Genomic DNA, 20,232 nt, shown 5'->3' on the forward strand with positions numbered 1-20,232 from the left:
AATACCACTAACTATTACTATAACTACTCTACCAAGCTTATTCCCAAGATAAAATATTTTTTATTCGCTATTTCATTCCGTGTCATACATAGGAAAGTGACCGTCGAGTTAACAGGAAACTATTTCTGAGGTCTTATCTTGCAAAAACTTTTGACCGCCATCTAAATCTAGCTCCTGTTGGGTGTATAGTGTTCTATGTTACTGAACTGATGTAGGTATTATTTATACCCTCGAGGTGAGTTATGGATGACGATAAAAAAATATTAAAGCAAGTAAAGTGAGATGCGTGCACGCACGCATATAAACACACGCATGAGTGCTAAAAGAGTGAAGAAGAGAGAGAAAAAGATAGCAGTGGCGACCCTTTCTTTTATTTACATTTTTTTGGTCCTTTACTCGACAATCACTGAGAAAAACTATTCCGCACCCCTCGTGATGTTGAAAACCATTCAAATGAGTACGGAGCAGTTGCCACGGAAAGTGAGTCAGAGTATGGAGTCTATGCCTGAAAGAAATTCTCGGTATAAATTATTACATCCTAAAACATAAAAAGATCTATAAATATAAGCTCAACGACTAGCCAGCTCCATCAACCCAAGCACTTTATTGCTCTATATCTTTCTCTATGACGGCGAAGACTGCCATATGATTAACCTAAAATCTTTCTTCATACTTTTCAGTTATTTATTTTCTTCTTTGTTTGGATACTGGTGTAGTTCGTCACTTTTTTTCGACCTTGCTCGTTTACGAGTGATGCTCACAGCCCTCGCGAACCGTTTAAGAAAATGGCACGGCTGCTGTAAATGAAACTGCGGTGAATTAAAGTGTTTTTTGTTTTATTCTTTTTATGGTCCCCATTCTCAGTTTAATTTATGGTATCGTATTTTCTGATGAAAATTTTAAGGAAATAAATCTATGGAGATACATTTGGAAAATTTTTAATATTTTAAATAGGTAGAGTGGGTTGATATAGAGAGTGATTTTAAAGATTTGAAAAATATATTCAAAATTTAAGACAATTATTTTGATTTAAATTCAAAAGCAAGAAGTAATAAAAAATCTTGATGTATACCCTGGTAGCCAGACTTTCTGATCAGAAAGTTGGAGTACATTAGTTGTGACCAACTTGACGACAAGTTGCAGCTTTGTAACTATTGACTACAAGTTGCCACTAACTTTCTGCGAAAATTGCGATAAACTTATGAAAATACCAATTTCTGCGGCCAACTTGACGACAGCTTGCTGCCAACTTGGCTATCAGAGTAAAAAAAACTTTTCATCAAATTGAATGCCATGGTGGGCGAGTAAAAAGTTGATAAAAACTTGATGAACTTTCTCTGTCAAATTGCCTTCATATTGTGGCTGCAGATTATTGCCAATTTGACAGAGAAAGTAGTAGCCAATAGGTGGATAGATGCGGAGAAACTGTTATCTGAGTATGTACAGACGTTGATGAAAAAGATACCTACCGAACGGAGTCCCGATAATATAGAATCTAAGTATATCTCATATGTCTTCTGATAGCCAAGTTGATGGTAATCTACGGCCCAAATTTGACGTCATGTTAATTGCAAAAGCTTGATGTACAAATAGTTGACGCTAACTTGTCATCAATTTAAAAGTTACTTTTGTTCTTCAAAATTTTTCCCGCAATTTCTAAGCAACATTTTTTGTACAATTGTCTTCTAAAAGCGGGCGTAGAGATACGCCAACTTGTGGTAAGTGTTGTCCTCATATTGTAGTCAAAATTTCGGCAGAGAACTTGACGTCAAAGTGTCCGGAAACAGTGAACAGCAAATCTTTGAAGAAAAAGTGTGGCCATCAGGATCAAAAAATCTTCAAACCAGAAGTAAGAATATAAGATGCTCATTTACCCATAGATGAGGCTTCAAAGGAATGGTAGCAAAAGATTTATTAATGATGAATAATCACAATAAAAATATTTTTTAACGATGGATTTTATTATTATAGATTGAAATTTATTACAATCGTTGTAAAATTGAAAAATACGGTCCTATTTACTTCATATATTGTTATACTAATATGAAAAAAAAAAAAACAAAAAATTTATAAATTCCATGATTACTAATCAATAGTACGATATATTCTCTAACAACTGACTGTAAAACTTACGTAGTCACATGCTCGACTATAAATATTATAAACGTTTTGCATATACATATATATTTGTATAAATATGATTGATAATGATAATATTGAACGTGCTCAAAATCGAAAAAAGAAAAAAAATGTATAATTATAATAAATGTGTTAATATTTTATCACTGGGAATGTTCCGCAATGGCTACGATAAATCATGTCTTAAAAAAAATCATCAACTACCTGTTTTTTTGGGCATTTGATTATCACACAATATAAGGATAGTGCAAAATAAAATTTAAAAAAATATACTCTTTCGATTTACATATCAAGATCAAAAATCAAATCGTTTTTAAATTCCGCTTGATTTAAATTTTGATCACAATTATCGCTGACTTGTGATTTTATTTTGCTATCACACTTATTGTTATAATTATTTTCCTGGTCGGATAATTTATTACTCGAAAATTTATCCCGATTAAGAATTGACTTTACATTATTATCTACTATTTTTTCTTCCTTGTTATTTTTGTTAGTTGCGTTTACTTTGTACTTATCACGATCTTCAGTCTCGGAATTTTCACTCTCGCTCATACGTCTTTCGTGTGCTTGCTTCTTCTTGCGTAATTTTCGTTGGTTTTTTTTTCTTCGTCCCAAGATACTTGAATTAGACCTAAAAATATTTTATTTATAATAATTAGTTATAATAATTTTAAAAAAAATTGAAACTTTAATTAAAAAAAAGGCAACGTAGTCGTAATTTCGCCGAAATGTAGAATTAAAAAAAAAATTACTTAGAGTCGTTATCAATTAGGAGTTAAACGAAATTTGTTGAATAAATTTCAGTCTACAAAATTTTTAAATTCGAATTTCAAAATTGACATGAAGATTTTACTGAAATTTATTCTCCATATTTCGTTTCACTCCCAATCGATATCAATTGGAATTAATTTTTTTTTAATCTATACCTCGGCACAATTACTACTACACTGTCCTTTTTTCAATTAAGGTTTTCATATTTTTTTTAATCAATTGATTAAATGTTGATACACTTATGACAATTCAAAGTCATTTAAAATTTTTAAAAAGTGGGAGCAGTCTCAGAATGGCTTTAAAAAAAAAAATTAAAACTTTAATTTAAAAAAGACCCCGAAGTTGCAATTCCACCGATGGTATAGAATTTTTAAAAAATTACTCACAATTGTCATCAATTAGGAGTTAAACGAAATTCGTTGAATAAATTTTAGTCTAAAAAATTTGAAAATCTATATCTCAATGGAATCGCAACTACGATCTCCTTTTTTCAATCAATGCATAAATTTTTTTTGAAATTTTTAGAAAGTGGGGAAGAAGGGCATTGTCTAAGAATGGCCTAAAAATTGCAATCAGCTTTTTTTTTTTTTTTTTTTTTTTTTTTAAATATTTCGAACAAAGAAAAAAAAGATTACCTGAATAATTGTCGTGATACAACATCATTAAATCTGACCGTCTTTTTCAAACTGCAGCAATCAGACTCCGAGTAATGTTCTTGTACAGAGTCATAATTAAATTCAATTGACGACACCAATCCAGTTGTATCATCAATACTAGACTCCGAAACAGATCTAGAAAAATTATCCCGTCTATACTTCAAAATACCCCTCGACTTATTACTTCTTCTGTTATCTGGAAGCTCATCGCCACTGCTCTCCGAAATGGACCTGCACTTCTGCAAGCAGTCTCTCTTCTCTCCATCAGCCCTCGTCTCCGAGTACTCATCATCCGAATCCATGTGATCTTGATTGCTGTTATTACTTTTTATATCAATAACAACCTGCTTACTGTCGTCAGTCCGGTTCACTTGAACACCGACATTATTATCATTTGCTTGCTGTTCCTCATCCTTGGTTCTCAAGAAAGCCTCATATTTTTTAGTAAAAGATATTCTATGCGGTACATCCCGTGCCTCCAAAAACTCTTGATTCAATCCAACAAAGTAACGTGTCATTTTGTCAGCATCCTTCATCGTAATACTGACAATAACATTGTTATCCCAGGGCTCAACATTGATACTCTCCTCATTAAACGATGACCCACTGTCGAGTTTTAAATACAACGCGTAGTGGACAGGAAAGAAACCCGCACCGATTGATACCAGTACGATATTTATTGCCGTGCTATCATTCAAAAATTGATAACAAATTGAATCAGCGTCGACATTTTTGACATCTATAACTAGTGCTATTGTGTTATCATAAAAATTACAATTTAAATGCGGAAGTGAATACGTAATATTGGTATTGATAATAGATTTAACGGTTTTCGTTGATGTAATCGAGTTATCAGTGGTATTTAAATTTATTTTATCACAATCCACTGATGTGATTTCGCTTATCAAACCATTGGAAGCCTTGATATTATCAACATTATTGATAATTGATTCAAAGTCATCTAAATGAATCTTTGATTCATGAGTATCGATGCTTGATGACTCTGAAATAGCGGGAGAATGATCGCTCTCAACTCCACTGTCATCTCTGGTGACCTCTGTGAGTTTAACGACCTCTCTAACAACTGGCAGTGTTACTGTTAATTTTTTTTTACTAGTATCAAACTTAGCGTTCCCATGATCTGGGTCAACGCGATAAGGCAGCGGAAGCTCTAGTCGATACTGTGCTGGTTTCTCGCTCACTACACTCAGCAATCGTTCCTGTACGTCTAAGGTCGCATCATTTGCGCCACGTAGCAGCGGCAAATCAATTACGATAATCAATTTTTTAGGCGTTGCCGCGTAGATTTTCGAGTCCTTCGCATTCCTAAAGTCCTGAAGGTCCAAATCTGTCTGATGCTTTATTACAAATTTTGGTGTTGTGTATTTATTATCCTCGGAAACTGATGTCTTGTTATTTAAATACTTTGTAACTGGTGTTGGACGTGAAGGTTTTTCTTGTACTGATAATTTCTTTTTGTATTTCTCCCGAGCTTCGTCGTAACTCGAAATTAATTTTTGATAAATTTCTGGCTCAAAATCTTTCGATTCCTCCGTTGATTCTGGTGATTTTTCGCATTCTTTTCTTATAACAGTTGACTGACTTACTCCTTTGAAATTAATCTTTGGAAATTTTATATTTTTTCGATCTAATTTAACCTGATGACAAAAAAAATTTATTATTTAATTATACAAAAATAATAATCACATCAAATTCTTGGATTGCGAATCCAAGTTAGAATCTATCAAAGTTATCAATAATTACATGTTCATTATTGATAAAATTAAAAACAAGCTGATAAAAAAAAACATTAAATATTATTTTCAAGGTCATAGATAATAAAAAAAAATATTGACAGCAACTACATATAGTAGCGAATAATTCTAGAAAATTCGATGGCGGCTTGGCAACGCCATCAGTGCCGGCTCTAAAACTCGTGACCAAAACGATCTCGGAAACAAGACTCGAGGTCACTCACCTTAAAATTATTTTCGACGCTGTCCAAGGCTGTGTTATTAACAATGTCTTTAAACCTCGGGTTTTTCGATGCCAAATATAGAGTATCGGGATTAAAGACAACATCGAAGACAGTGCAACGTGATTTTTTTTTATCGAGGTCATCCCGCGGCGGGGCAAGAGTATGCGGAATAGACCATTGCAGGCCACGGTGTCCATTATCGACATCATAGGATGGCTGACTTGTCGGCTTGCCAACACAGTCGTTCTTACTTATATTTATAAAACATTTCTTATCACCATTTAAACTAGTCTTTATGACGTAACCCGGCTCGGGGTTTACGAACGTAACATCAACGCCACGTTCACGTTCGAGTTTCTTAATTTCTTCTTGATATAATTTACGATTTTCAGGTTTTGACACTTCTTCGGCGTACTCGATAAACAGCTTACGAAAATCCTCCTTCTTTAAACACTCACTTAATTTATCAAACTCTTCTCTCGTCACTTCTAACTCGTCCCAATTATCTTTTTGTATGTCACAGGCGTCCATTTTCCGGGTACTGTTTACAAAATATAACACTCAATAACACAAGTACTGCTTTTGCTACTCTTTAAATAAAATGTATAATCGATACCTATCGATATATGCTGCTCACGATTAATCGATTCAGCTGTTTAGCTGCAGACTGCGCATGCGCGGAAATTAAAAAAATCACGCATTCAAAAATACTCTGGTCTCGACGTAGCTCAGATTAAATAAAATGTTTTATTATAAAGGTAATAATATTTATTTTTACTTATTTCAAACTGGGAATTCAAAAATATTTAAATCGCTATTATATTTTGTGTAAATAAGTGTGTTATTTATCATAAAGTTTAAAAAATTACCAATTGCCAGCTACATTCACACTCATTTTGTGAAATCGTATTGACAATAAATGGTTACAAAATAAATTTTATTCAAATTTTCAGCAGTACCTGAGTATGTATACTTTAATTGGAATGATAATTAGTAGTGCGGTGGTCAACGATAAAGATAATGTTTAGAATCTGCACATGCGCATTAAACAGGTGAATAGATAAATGAGTGAGAATGTAACAAGTAGGAATTTTTTTTAATTTTTGAATGAATAGACAAAATGTAAGAAGAACAAAAATTCAAAAATGCGTAGTTACTTCAATAAAAAAAAGTACGCACATTTTTTTAAATTCATTTATTTATTTATTCAAACAAAATTTATAAAATGTCTCATATCTGCTACATTCACATATAATGGACAAAGATTTGAAAAACTAGATCTCTACAATATCTGCTGCGCTATCGAGTAAGTAAAAGTTAATAACCAACACGGCAGTAGTGTTTTGTTCTCAAAGCTTTATGTTTAGTATAGGCTCATCTACTCGTTGTCATTGATGCCTGATCCTCCAGACTATAAATTATTTACCAAGCAGGGGGCCAGGCATTAATGACAATGAGTGTACTCTGATAGCCAAGTTAGCGATAAACTGTCGTCAAACAGCCGCAACTAGACGTCAAGTTGGCCGCAAAAGTTGGTAATTCCAAAGTTGATAGACACTTTCTGAAAAAGTTGGTGGCCAAAGTTGGTTGCAAAAGTTGACAATCGTAACTTGACGGAAAGTCGTCTTCAATTTTCTCAGAAACATGTTTTTGAATTTCGGCTCTTCCCTGGCATCAACTTTCTCAGAAAGTTGGTGTTAACTTGTAGCAAAAATTGCAAAAGCTAGAGTTGTCGACAACTTGATGTCAAGTTGGTTGCAAACAAATGAATCCCAACTTTTTGACGAGCAACTCGTGCTATCAGGGTATGTCCCACAGCAAAAAAAATCTATAGAAAATTTTTCAAAAGAAAGCGCGATTTTTAAACTGCGAAATTGAAAATTATACGCGCATGCTCTCAATATAAAAAAAAAAGTTAAGCGCCTCTTGATAACAAAACCGGCTAACCCGTCAAGTAATTCAAAAACCATCATCTAGATGACACTACCTAATTTTTTATCCAGTTTCCTGAATGCTTAAATAATTTACAAACACATCATGTGTGCACACATAAACACACTTGCTCTCTTTCCAACCAATTTATCAGCTCGCCGTGAGATGTCGCCTCTCAGCTGTCAAAAAATTCCAATTGTGTAAACAATAATCTTTCGGCCTGTCATGGCAAACAAGCAGCCGATTGTTTATAAACAAAAAGTCAAACAAACAAATAGCTAAAATTACCAAGTAAAAAAACAAATAATTGAACTTCATTACCAACAGTTGAAATAATTAAACAAACGCCAGAGGCGCTGTCTACATGATTAAGTTAGTCCTCGTGGGGGGGAACAACCATCATACATTCATACCATATACCATCAAGCCCAAAACCCAACTAACAAGTAATATAACAACCAAGTAACCAACCAAGTATCAAGTATATAAACTATCCAAGCAAACTTTCAAGGCCTCTCAAGTTTGTAGAGACCCATAGAGAGAGACAAGACATCAAGAGAAACACGAGCCAATACATCACAGTACATACACAGTTGATTGGAACGTCAGCACTGGAGCAGGAATAGACACCAGGACATTTTTAATATACCTCCTGGCTGAGTCTATCATCGTACATGTCGTTATCAATTCCTCAAAATAATCTGCCGCTGCTGCTGCTAGTGCATTTAATTGACAGTGTGTGGAGTTTTCATGGGATTATTCGCCATGTGCTGCTCCGGGTGTGACTTGGCGCGGCGTTCACCCAGCATCCAGTATCACCAATGACCAACATCATCTCCGTAGCACCATCACCGTCATCTGCAAGCCCGGATGTCATCTAACACCCAAGTGCGCCAAAACAAGATTTTTAAAAAATAGACACGCACACTCACACACAGAACAAGTAAACGGAGTTAACTTTTAGTGTTTTTAATTTATTGTTTAAAAATATTTTTTATTGTATCGAGGCTGATGTGTACATGTTTAAGTTGAGTGTGTGATATCCTACGAGATAGAAACAACGGGGAGATTGAGAGAGGCTGCTGCTGGTGAAGAATATAGAGAACGGACAGACAGCCAGTGTTGTAGAGGCGGGGACGAGGCCCGTGCGCGGTATTGCCCGTCACATTTTATACTAAAACTAAAGAAAAAGGAGTCAGAAAAATAATTAAAACAAAATATAAATACTCTTGGGCCCTTTTGCGGGTGTGTCGGGCGTGTCTTATATTATATACACACATATATATATATATATGTTTAATATTACAAACGTGTTTTATTAATGTTTAATAGTAACCCTCATCACGGGTTTTACTTACAAGACGGTCTTGTGTTATTACAATAATTATTACTTGAGTAGTGATTTTTAAAATCGTGCAGTGCGGGTGTAATAGTTGTGTGGTAGAGATTTTTAGGTAGATTGAAATCTAGTGGTAGAAAACGAGAGAGTGCGAGAGAGAAGAGGGGCACTGAGGATTTAATACAACAGAGAGAGTAAGAGAACACGAGTCGTGTATCAAGATGGCGCATAATTTGGCACCGAGCGTTAACTGCTCGCTCGACGACATCGACTTGAATGCACTCAAGGTACATTATATTTATTTACATGACATTACAGATTATCCTGCCTCATTTTACTCTTTAAATCAACTCACCAATTAAACAATTTTTATATTTAAAGCTGATCTATTTTTATTTTTCCACATCGTAGACTTGCAGACATTTTCTGTCACTAGATTTTTATAATGTTTTTTTTTACTCAGGATTTAATTATTAGTTTTTGTTTTTAATTACTTTATCGAAGTTGTGAGTAAGTATTTACGCAGTTATCAGTTTCGGAGGGGAAAGTTTTTTAATTGTTGTGATAGTCCGGTTTTTTTAACTTTTTTTTTCTGTTTATGTTACAGCTATGCTAATTTCTTATTTGGTTTAATTTTATAAATTATATTTGTAAATGGTAATGGTGGGTTTCGTATGTACTAGATACTAGATACGTGAAAACGTCTTAGGAATGTTGAATTTCATCAGTACAGAGTTAAATAAGAATCTGGAGCAATGGATGATGATTGGAGTTAAAGAAGTTGATGGTACTTGCGATCATTGTCATCTTGAATCGTCATTGACACGGATGATTTCTCCTCTACCCGCATTATTATTATTTTATTATTATTATTATATAAATATATATTTATAAATGTAGATATGGTGTATGTTAGAGTGTATATCCTATTCTAGATTAGATACAAAGTCCGGTTATTCACGAGAATTGTCGGTTGAGTTAATCAGAATAATGTAGTAGTAGAATAAAGCAGCCAGGCAAGGCAAGTGTTAAGAGACACAGTCATTCTTTGGTAATGCGTCATCAATATGTCTATGAAATATGCCTCTGACTTGTTGGGATACCATGAACATGCATTTAATATAATAAATATATATATGACTGCGTGCATTCATTATGAATGTTAATGTTAACAATATATAAATATTATAAATAAACTTATTTGTCCACAGGATCCAGCTGGCATCTTCGAGCTCATCGAGGTCGTTGGCAATGGAACTTACGGTCAAGTTTACAAGGTGAGAATGCCTAATTTTTTGTTTATTATTAATTCATTTTTTTCGTAACTTATTTACATGATGCAGTTCGCAGACAATCAACAATTTTCGGTTTTTTTTTTAACGAATGAATTACAAAAAAAAATAAACTAAAAATATACTCGTGTAGAAAATTTAAAAAGCTACAGGTGCAATTTTTTCAAATATTTTTTTTATAATTCATTGCTTTGAAAAAAAATTCAAAAATTATTAGACGTCGGCTAACCAGTGTCGTTACTTATTTATATGATCCTGCAGTTAGCAGACAATTTTCAGATTTTTTTTTTTTTAAATGAATTAAAAAAAAAATAATACAAATATGCACATGTAGAAAATCTAAAAAGCTATAGGTGCATTGTTTTCAAATATTTTTTTTTTATAATTTGTTGCTTTGAAAAAAAGTTCAAAAATTATTAGACGTCAGCTAACTTCAGTATCTATTTATTAGTTTCTTTTAATTGTATAACTGTATTGAGTATTAAATTGTTATAGTGGTACTTCCGGTTTGTCATACCGCGATATTTTGGAGCGTTTGTGCGTACGCGTGTTAAAATGTTCCACGAAAGTTGCTTACTACTCGAAAACGTGTCTGACGAGTTACTTATTATTATTATTATCATTTATTTATTTTTTTTTTTACGTAGGCGATTCGCCGGTCGATACAATATGCACTGGCTACAAATTCAGGTTGAGCAGAGATTTTTTTTTATTATTATCATATATATGTTCTCTTTAGAAGCATTTGTACCGGGTCGTTTGATGTATAAAGAATAAAAATTGCTCTCTATTTACCGCTCGGCTATAAAGCTTTTACGCGAATGTGTCATTCATAAAAAATAAATGCACCGTATGATCTGTGTGTCATTCATGGATGTCGCAACAGTAGTTCAATGGTATTAAATTTTTTTGCTTATCATTTTTTTATCTTTCAACATTCATTTTAATCACTTTATCTACTCTCAACAAATAAATCGTTCAACAGTTAAAAATCATTTTTTTTCTTTTTTTTCATTAACTTTTTATTTATTACTACGAAGTTACGAGACGAAAATGACTTTTCTAAACTCAGATTCCTAGAGATAATTTTTTGTAACCAAGATTTCGTTTGATCAAGCAGTTTAATAAAAAAAAATATATATATATATAAAATATTGTATTGCCAAGTCGAAGAGAAAAACTCTGGCATGCGGTATAACTCCCACGCGAGTTTAGTACCACAGAGACGTGGAGAGAACAGACTGAGAGAAAGAAAGAGAAAAATGTATATAAAAGTAGCTACTACTCTCGCACGCACGCATATCGTCGTCGTGATCGTCGTAGTCTTTTGGTTGGCTCTCTTATGTCTTTACTTGCTCTCATGACAGACTTAGCCATCCGTACTAGCGTACCACCAGCACTAGCAGCTGAACCGCGAAACTTACAATCCAACACTACGCAACCAAACACCATTACACCAACTACTTATTATATTACAACTTGAAATCTTGTCTTCCTCAACTTTAAACTGCACTACTGTACTCTAAATTCTCCACTTTTCATTCTCATTCTACCGCGAAACTTATGTTTCGTTGGAGACAGTTATTACCTCTTGTTCTACTAGTTTCCTCTTCATAATTTTTCTCAGTACGTTCATCCAAAATAAAATGCAGAAAAAAATATAAAAAAAAAAAAAAAAAAAAAAAAAAACAGTATAAAAAAACTAAAAATACTTTATACACACAAAGAATTTTTAAAAGGCAACAAAGTAAAGCATAAAATAATCGATCGACCTAAAAAAATATAAAAAAATTTTTTCAAAGGTATATTTTAGTTTTGAGTGTCGTTGCGAGTAGAGTAGAGCTTGCCATTGATACTTTTCATCTTGTGGACTGCAGCCCACTCACTCTCTTTCTTCTTCTCTTTATTTTTCTTTTCCTTACTTTTCTTTATTCTTTATCCTCTATTTTTCTCCACTTGTACTCTTACGACGTCAAGTTCGCAGTGCCCGTGGTCGTCGCGTTCTATTTCCGTATATTTGCGAGGGGCTAAATAACTCGCATGCATCGTATCGTGTGTGCATATCCACATCACATATTATGCTGCCCAGAGTATCATGAGAAATACAAGAGAAAATTTTCCTCACTTCCCGACTTCTGCCACCGTAAATTTAATTAAAATCATTTTTTTTTATATGCATCTACATACACAACCAATTATATATATATATATATATATATATATATATATATATATATATATATATATATATATATATATATATATATATATATGTATATTTATAAACCCTCGTCAATAATAGTTAGTTTTTTTAAATTCCCATCAATGTCAACCGTATTTATATTTATAACTAAACGAGTGTTCTGGATAATTTATAATAATCAACGGATAGATATTTTAAATAAAAAAGACTTTGATCGATTGGTTGAAAAATTACGGGGGCGATCATTCGGTCGATGATGACTAATAATGTAAGTCTCATCTGAGGATTAAAAAAAACCTAGTCTTTCTCACGTGTATTGTGTCGTATTAAAAAGTATAGAAAATAAAAAAAAATTTATATGTATAAATTTATTGTATAAGGAATAATATGTATGTGTAGTATGATGATTCACCTTGAAAAAATTTTACCTTGTGCTTCTCGTCCTTGTAATGCGTGGGGACGACTCAATAATATATAAATATATATTATATATATGTATATATATAAAAGTAAAGACTTAAAGACAGTAGTCAAGTGTATATTGTGCATTGTGAAGCCATTATTCTTAGGGCTTCTTTGAAATATAGCAAAAAGACATAAGGAGTTTCACGTTGCACATTAAAATAACAAAAATAATGTCTCAGAGACGATATATGTGTTTATGACTCAAGGAGTATCTTATTAAATTAAAGAATAATAAGCTATAATAAATTCAAAAAAATTCAGCGTGGGCATATATCTATTAGTTAGCAAACGATTTACTCGGAGAACATTTCATTGGCATGGGTTTTATTTAGTGTGTTGAGAAGATGAATAATGATAATAAGAAGAAGAAATAGCGGAGGTGGTTTATAAGGCGTTTGGGAAAATTTTAAGTAAAACAAAAGTAGCGGTGCCAAAATATAAGTCAACGACCTGACAACCTCTATCCGGTCTATTGAAACTAATGATTGTTCTCAGGGGGAAGTAGAGAGGCATGAGAGAATTTCTCGTAGCTTTCGCTGTACAAGACTTCCGATTTAAAGTAGACCTCTTTTTTTTTTATCTTATTTTTTTTTTTTACTCGAGAAGTTTGAAGTTGAGTCAAGGAGTTGATTAATAAAGAATAAAGAATATATTTTTCGTGGTTAAATCATAGTACTATGTATTATTAATTTATTCATTTTACTATCAAGAAGATTAAAATTTAAATATTCATGTTTTAATATATTCTAGAGTATTAGATATTTTAATCTACTGCAATTTTTTAATTTATCATTTAAAAAAAAATTATTAAAATAAAAAATTCTATAAAAAATTTATATACTTCAATTAAATAATTTTATTTTTTTAAAACTAGTTGATAAAAAAAAAAAAAAAAAATTAATTCATCATTTTTACTCTACTCAACTTCTCTTTTACATCTTTGCACTTGAAGCTGCAGGATAAAAAAAAATTAACAACGTGGATAGTTGGTGAATATCCACTTGAGCCTGAAATGTTTAGTTTTTAAAATAAAACGAGTTGAGACACATTACACATTATGTATTTTATTTGATGATGTGATGTGTAAGTGATGGACTTGAGTTTTACCGCAGTACTCGGGTTTATCAGTGAGGAAAACCGGGAGGAAGGACGAGTAGACGACAAGAGGAATAATATAAAGAGAGAATCAAGAAAATAGAATACGTATGATAGAGCAAGACCAATGGAGAGAAAAAGAGAGAACGTAGGGAGATTGGAGCCCCCCTAGACAGTTTACACCGTCACACGTGTGTGTCATGTGTGTATGGATGTGTGTATGTGAGTATTGTGTAGCTTGGGGCCGATGACACTACGTAGTGTTTGACGGCAACGAAGACGACGATTCCACGTTATATGTTACCGCGACAACGACAGTGATAGCAAATATATATATATATATAAAAATACTTTACATATATGTACATGCACATATATATTTACTACTCTGCGCTTGCGCAAACTTTTACACGATTTCATTTATGACACACGGCATTTAGATGCACCGGTATGATATTGTCGGCATATCATTGCACAAAATTCCATATGTACATATAAATCGTTTTAATTAACATACTTTTATCATATATTATAAACATATAGTTTAACGAACGATTAATAATATCAAAAATATATTATTAATAGTAAATATAAAAATTTAAAAAAAATTAAAAGGACACAACGGAAATCGAAGACCTAAAAATGTATCCTCATTTCCTCTTGTTACGCTTATTTGCCTTCGTATATAAAATTATATATGAGTATAGAGTTTGTTTGCACATAGATGTATGCAATAAATATATACCAAGAAGGTTTCGTTTTTAAGCAATGATAGGTTGGTATATTATATACATGTATGAGATGCTACGTACATCTAAACTCGAAACCGTTGACATACGGGCGCGTCTGACATCATGATGGTACTGAAGAGTTTACGATGAATGAAAACCGATATCACGTCTGCTATTATACGCTTTGGTCATATATTTTGGATGTGTTTACTATCATATACACATACATATATTCATACATGCATACTTGTTATTATTCGACTCCTTTCAACTACTCATGCATTTCTGTTTTACATCACGTAGACACCGTTAGATTTTGTGTATGTAATACACTGTACCTGCGTTTTATCAATCGTATAAATATATATATTGCTTAATAAAAATCTTATCAATCATTTTTTTATTTATTTATTATTGCTATTAATTTTTTTTTTTCAGACATTAAATCTAAATTGACAGTAATAAAATTACTAAGGAATTTGTAATTTTTTATTACATATTATTGGACATCATATTTATTATTCAAATCTATTTTATTATTCCCAGATAATTTATTTGAATAAAAAAAAATTTCCACCCGAAAAATTAAACAATAAATTTTAAAGTTTCTGCTCCAATAAAAAAAATATTTAAAAAAATGATCAGTCTAGACAAATGAAAATCAAATCAACTATAACATAAATTAATCTAATTTATATTCTTAATGATTATTTATATTTTATTTTACAGGGCCGACACACCAAAACGGGTCAGCTGGCGGCCATTAAAGTTATGGACGTCACGGAGGTGAGGACCTTTGTCTAACCAATATAATAATATCCAGTCAATGAACTTTATTCCATTTTTATCTCTCCATCTCTTTACCTTCTTAATTACCATTATTAAAACTCCATAAAAATACCGATAATTATCGCGTTTAAAAAAAATTAAATCATTTGAAATTTTCCACTAACGTGATTACAAACACTTAATTACTTACTTAATCTTTATTTTATAAAAAAATTTTACTTAAACTAAAATACTAAGATAAAAAAAAATAAAGTTAAATGCAATTGTATACATTGATAGCAGAGAAACAATAATTTACTGTAATGACCCAGTATATCTGATTACTCATACTCGCGATAAAAATTTCCGAGAATCCCGTGAGTTTGCTGCTGATTACCGAATATCTTATATTAACAGAAGTCGCTTAACTTGCTTTTATGACTCCATTCTTCACCCCCCCCCTCTCTTACTTTTTCTTTTCTCTTTTCTTAAACAGTCTCGATTTCCAATTAATCGCGTGAGATAAAAAAACCCGATGATTGTAAAACATCGCAACAGTAATACCGTCTACACTACGATACTCTAGAATCTGTACACAGCGATGACCCTACATACACATTAAATAAAATATTAACATGAGTGTGCATTTATTTGTATCCGGTATGCGTTTTAAATGAACGATGACGAATTTTACTACGAATAACTTGATCGGAAATTTGCTAATAACGAAACTAATCATGGGCAATCAAAATCAAACACTGAATCTTTTAATTATTTGAATTACAGTAATTATTTATTATTAATCCATTTAATGAGATTGATATAAAATAAATTATTGAGTGCTTAGACAGATAGATAAATAAATAGTGGATTTAAAATTGTAGCATTTAGAGAGAAAAACTATACTCTTGTTTCATTTTTATTTGATATAACGCCTGAGCTAATCTTGACTCTACTTACCTACTTAACGGTCGATACGCAATATCGTTTCATGATCTTTAATACTACAAGTACACTAACATATATATACATTTTTTCTTTGCTTTTCTATTTTCAATTCCTCTAAAAAAGGATTAAAACTGTCTTGAAATAATTATTAGTTTTTAATAAAAATAATATATTATTTATAAATCCCGATCTGTAGTTAATGCATCTGATGCTTATAAAAAAAAAAATAATAATTAAATTTTTTAACTTTATTGCAGGACGAAGAAGAAGAAATAAAACTTGAAATCAATGTCCTCAAAAAGGTGAGCTAGAAAAAAATTATTTAAGGATTTATCATGTTAGTAAGTATCCGATCTATTGATCTAATGAATGAATATGTTTTGTTTAGTATTCAAATCACAGAAATATTGCGACATATTATGGAGCTTTTGTTAAAAAATCACCACCGGGCAAAGATGACCAGCTGTGGCTGGTTATGGAGTACTGCGGTGCTGGCTCGGTTACTGATTTAGTTAAATCAACAAAAGGCCAAAGTTTAAAGGAGGAGTGGATCGCTTATATCTCGCGAGAGATTTTGAGAGGACTCAGCTACCTTCACAGTAATAAAGTCATTCATAGGGATATTAAAGGACAGAATGTCTTATTAACAGATAATGCTGAAGTCAAACTAGGTATGATTAATATTATTCTTACACTGTAAAAAATTAGGAGTGAATTCGGAGTACTGACGGATTTTATTTAAATCTGCATTCACTCTGATTCGGAGTTTTAATATTATAATAAACTATCCTTCGGAGTAAATTTCACACCGAGGAGATTAAGCGAATAAACAGTCCGCGCTCACTCCTAAATTTTTTACAGTGTATTATTATTATTAATTATTTAATGAATTAATAATTTACTAAAATTTATTTTACAGTTGATTTCGGTGTAAGTGCACAGTTAGATCGTACAATCGGTAGAAGAAATACATTCATTGGTACGCCGTATTGGATGGCACCCGAAGTTATCGCTTGTGATGAAAATCCAGACGCAACTTACGACAATAGAAGTGACCTTTGGTCTCTCGGTATCACGGCACTTGAAATGGCCGAGTCACAGCCTCCTCTCTGCGATTTACATCCCATGAGAGTAAGTATTGTACTCTTCAGGTTGTTTTAATTAAATTCCAAACAATGGTACACGTTTACATAGCAATACTAACATTATCAAAATTATTACAGGCTCTATTTTTAATTCCACGTAATATGCCACCGAGATTAAAGTCTAAAAAATGGGCCAAGAAATTTCACGGTTTTATTGAAACGGTCCTAGTAAAGGATTATCATCAAAGGCCGTATACAGAGCAGCTACTAAAGCATCCATTCATCCGGGACCAGCCGACGGAGCGTCAAGTAAGGATACAGCTGAAAGACCACATCGATCGTTGTAAGAAACGTAAACAAGAGAAAGGTAAGATAGCTTTATCGGTTTATCTATTTATCATAAACCAACCATCCCATCCAAGCCCCATCTCCATCCATCTATCAGCAAACTTGATAGCTATTGAGTGATATTTACTTGCTGATTTATCAAACAATCAATAGCTCTTGTCCATCATCATCATCATTATTATTATAATATTTATTCTTTATCAGACTTTAGCTTTATCTATTTTTGCTCTTTTATATGTTTATTTTATTTATTATTTTATCGCAGAACGAGATGATTATCGATACAGCGGCAGCGAAAATGAGGAAGATGAACCAGCGTTGGCTGGCGAACCATCCTCAATAGTTCAAGCACCCGGTGGAGATACACTGCGTCGTAATTTCCAACAGATTCAAGAGGGTAGAACGTTGACCCAGGACATTCCCCAGCAGCCAGCGCATCCGAACAAAGAAAAACCGTCAAGTAGAGGCCAAAGAGAAATTCCAGAACCTGGCCCTCCAGCACGACCGGCTATTCCTCACAGACTTATTGGTAAAAAAAAGAAAACACTCATACTCATTGCAATTTAATGACAAAATAAAAAAATGACAGCATCTGCTGACGGTTTAAATTTATTCGGGTCAAACATTTATTACAATAGAACCACAACCGCCTTCTCGACCTCTACCGCCGACTCCAAGAGACGATCCAAGACAGCCGCACAAAGTATCTACTCCACCGTCTAATCATCATCCAGCGGTGAATTCCGGTGGAGCCGGCAGCGGCGGATCAGGCGGTCAAGCTGCTCCTCAGCGAAATAGTCATATTTTTAAACCTATGGTAAGTAATGCTTATTCACAATAAATAGTATTATTATTATCATTATTATTGTCAACTAGCTATTAAAGCATTACAATAAAAGACAATAGATAAGTTTAAAAAAAAATCAAGGCGACGTTGCAAGTGCACGTTTACTGTTCTGATGCAAACCGCCGAGCGTTTAAATGTATGATGCAGACTTAAAAAAAAAAAACAATAATCACTTTAATAATATGTTCTATGATTCTATCTTTATATTTTTAATTCACACACCTCTCAGTATTTATACGCTAGACAATAAACTTTTCTAGTTTATTTTTCCTATATGCAGTGCACGACCGATTAAATTCCAACTCTGGCATAATATATAATTAGCGGCTGCATGTAAGCGACTTTTTTTTTTATTAGAGTTACAATTATGTAGCCCTAGCCACCTTACCCCACTTACAAGCCACATACATTTGCATCAATTATATCTTTTTCTGTAATTGTTGATGTTAAATGTATCTGGCTTTTTTTTTATTGTTTTATTTTCTTTTTTTCCATGTTCACATGTAATCTGTAGCTGCCACCAAGAAGGCCGGAGGTAAGAGCGCACTACACTATTCCTCTCGCTTTTAATTATATTATTTATTAAATAGTTTTTACATACTGTAAAAAATTAACGGAGTGTATGCAGAGCAGATGACTGTCTATTTAATTCCCTTGGAGTGAAGTTCACTTCTAAAAGGAGTTTATTTTAATATTTAAACTCCGAATCAAAGTGAATGCGGGTTTAAATAAAATCTACATCATTCCGTTAAAAAAAAATCCCTATTTACTCCGTATGCGGAGATTTTTTTTAAAACTCCAGGACTCCGAGTGACGGAGTGAATTCGGATTTGAATCAAATTCTTGATCACTCCGAATTCACTTCCAATTTTTTACAGTGCATTAATACACGCTAAAAAAATGGTATTACTTCCCATTCTTTTATGTCAACTTTTCCTATCGAAGATGGTAAGCATTCTTATCCGAAATGATAATCATTACTATCTCAGAAAGCAAAATTTAAAAATTTTTCAGAAATAAGAAATATCTAGATGGCAATAGTAAATATTACTCTATGAAAGACGAATAGTTAACATAAAAGCATGATAATGATTATCATATAGATGGTAATCATTTATTTATATCTTGTTGTAAGATGGTAATAGTTATCATTTTTTTAGCGTGTATATTAATTGTCGAAAGATTTATCAGCTACGGAAAAATAATTTTAATTATTATTGTTATTATTATTATTTTTATTTATAAATCTTTTTAATATGACCTGCATGTTACTAGTAATAATTTATTGCCACGTATCTACTTAAATGTATATATATTCGTATTTATATTTATATCTATATATGTACGATGTCCACACTATTATCCAACGCTTTATGCTTCGCTCTGTATAAATAACAAAAAAAAAAAAAAAGACTCGGCTTTCACTAACAATTCTTTTAACGATTTCCAATAAACATTTCACGACGTTTTAAATCAGTCACAGCCATGCTTTTTACCTGTTGATAAATTTAAAAAAATATTAACATAACTTGCTTAGCTAAGTAGAGAGCTATTGAATACATAATTAACAAGATAAAAAATATATATTGTAATTATGAAATTGAGTATAAATCTAAACTGTTTAATTTTAAA

General features: G+C 32.3%; 2 protein-coding genes across 12 annotated transcripts in view; one reads left to right on the top strand and one right to left on the bottom strand.

Annotated features, from left to right (window-relative positions):
- Positions 1-1,940: 1,940 nt before the first annotated feature.
- LOC103574539 (protein kintoun) lies at positions 1,941-6,149 on the bottom strand. Its single transcript, XM_008554006.1, has 3 exons — positions 5,548-6,149; positions 3,549-5,227; positions 1,941-2,773 (listed from the first exon to the last, which is right to left on the bottom strand). The coding sequence occupies exons 1-3, from the start codon at positions 6,076-6,078 to the stop codon at positions 2,422-2,424; spliced, it is 2,562 nt and encodes an 853-aa protein (XP_008552228.1). The 5' UTR covers positions 6,079-6,149; the 3' UTR covers positions 1,941-2,421.
- A 1,550-nt stretch (positions 6,150-7,699) lies between these two features.
- Positions 7,700-20,232, top strand: part of LOC103580192 (serine/threonine-protein kinase mig-15) — a 31,334-nt gene continuing 18,801 nt past the window's right edge. For 5 of the 11 annotated variants that reach the window (XM_014442712.2, XM_014442713.2, XM_014442716.2 and 2 more), the window contains exons 1-10: positions 7,700-9,105; positions 10,030-10,095; positions 15,334-15,390; positions 16,578-16,622; positions 16,709-16,991; positions 17,240-17,451; positions 17,544-17,772; positions 18,019-18,282; positions 18,392-18,570; positions 19,115-19,135. In XM_014442712.2, the coding sequence (XP_014298198.1) occupies positions 9,040-9,105; positions 10,030-10,095; positions 15,334-15,390; positions 16,578-16,622; positions 16,709-16,991; positions 17,240-17,451; positions 17,544-17,772; positions 18,019-18,282; positions 18,392-18,570; positions 19,115-19,135 (1,422 nt within the window). In that variant the 5' untranslated portion in view covers positions 7,700-9,039. The remainder of the gene's footprint in view (positions 9,106-10,029; positions 10,096-15,333; positions 15,391-16,577; positions 16,623-16,708; positions 16,992-17,239; positions 17,452-17,543; positions 17,773-18,018; positions 18,283-18,391; positions 18,571-19,114; positions 19,136-20,232) is intronic. The other 6 variants (XM_014442721.2, XM_053737662.1, XM_014442717.2 and 3 more) reach the window with 4 other exon arrangements.

The sequence above is a fragment of the Microplitis demolitor genome, chromosome 3, assembly GCF_026212275.2.
Source record: "Microplitis demolitor isolate Queensland-Clemson2020A chromosome 3, iyMicDemo2.1a, whole genome shotgun sequence".
Classification (NCBI taxonomy): Eukaryota; Metazoa; Arthropoda; class Insecta; order Hymenoptera; family Braconidae; genus Microplitis; species Microplitis demolitor.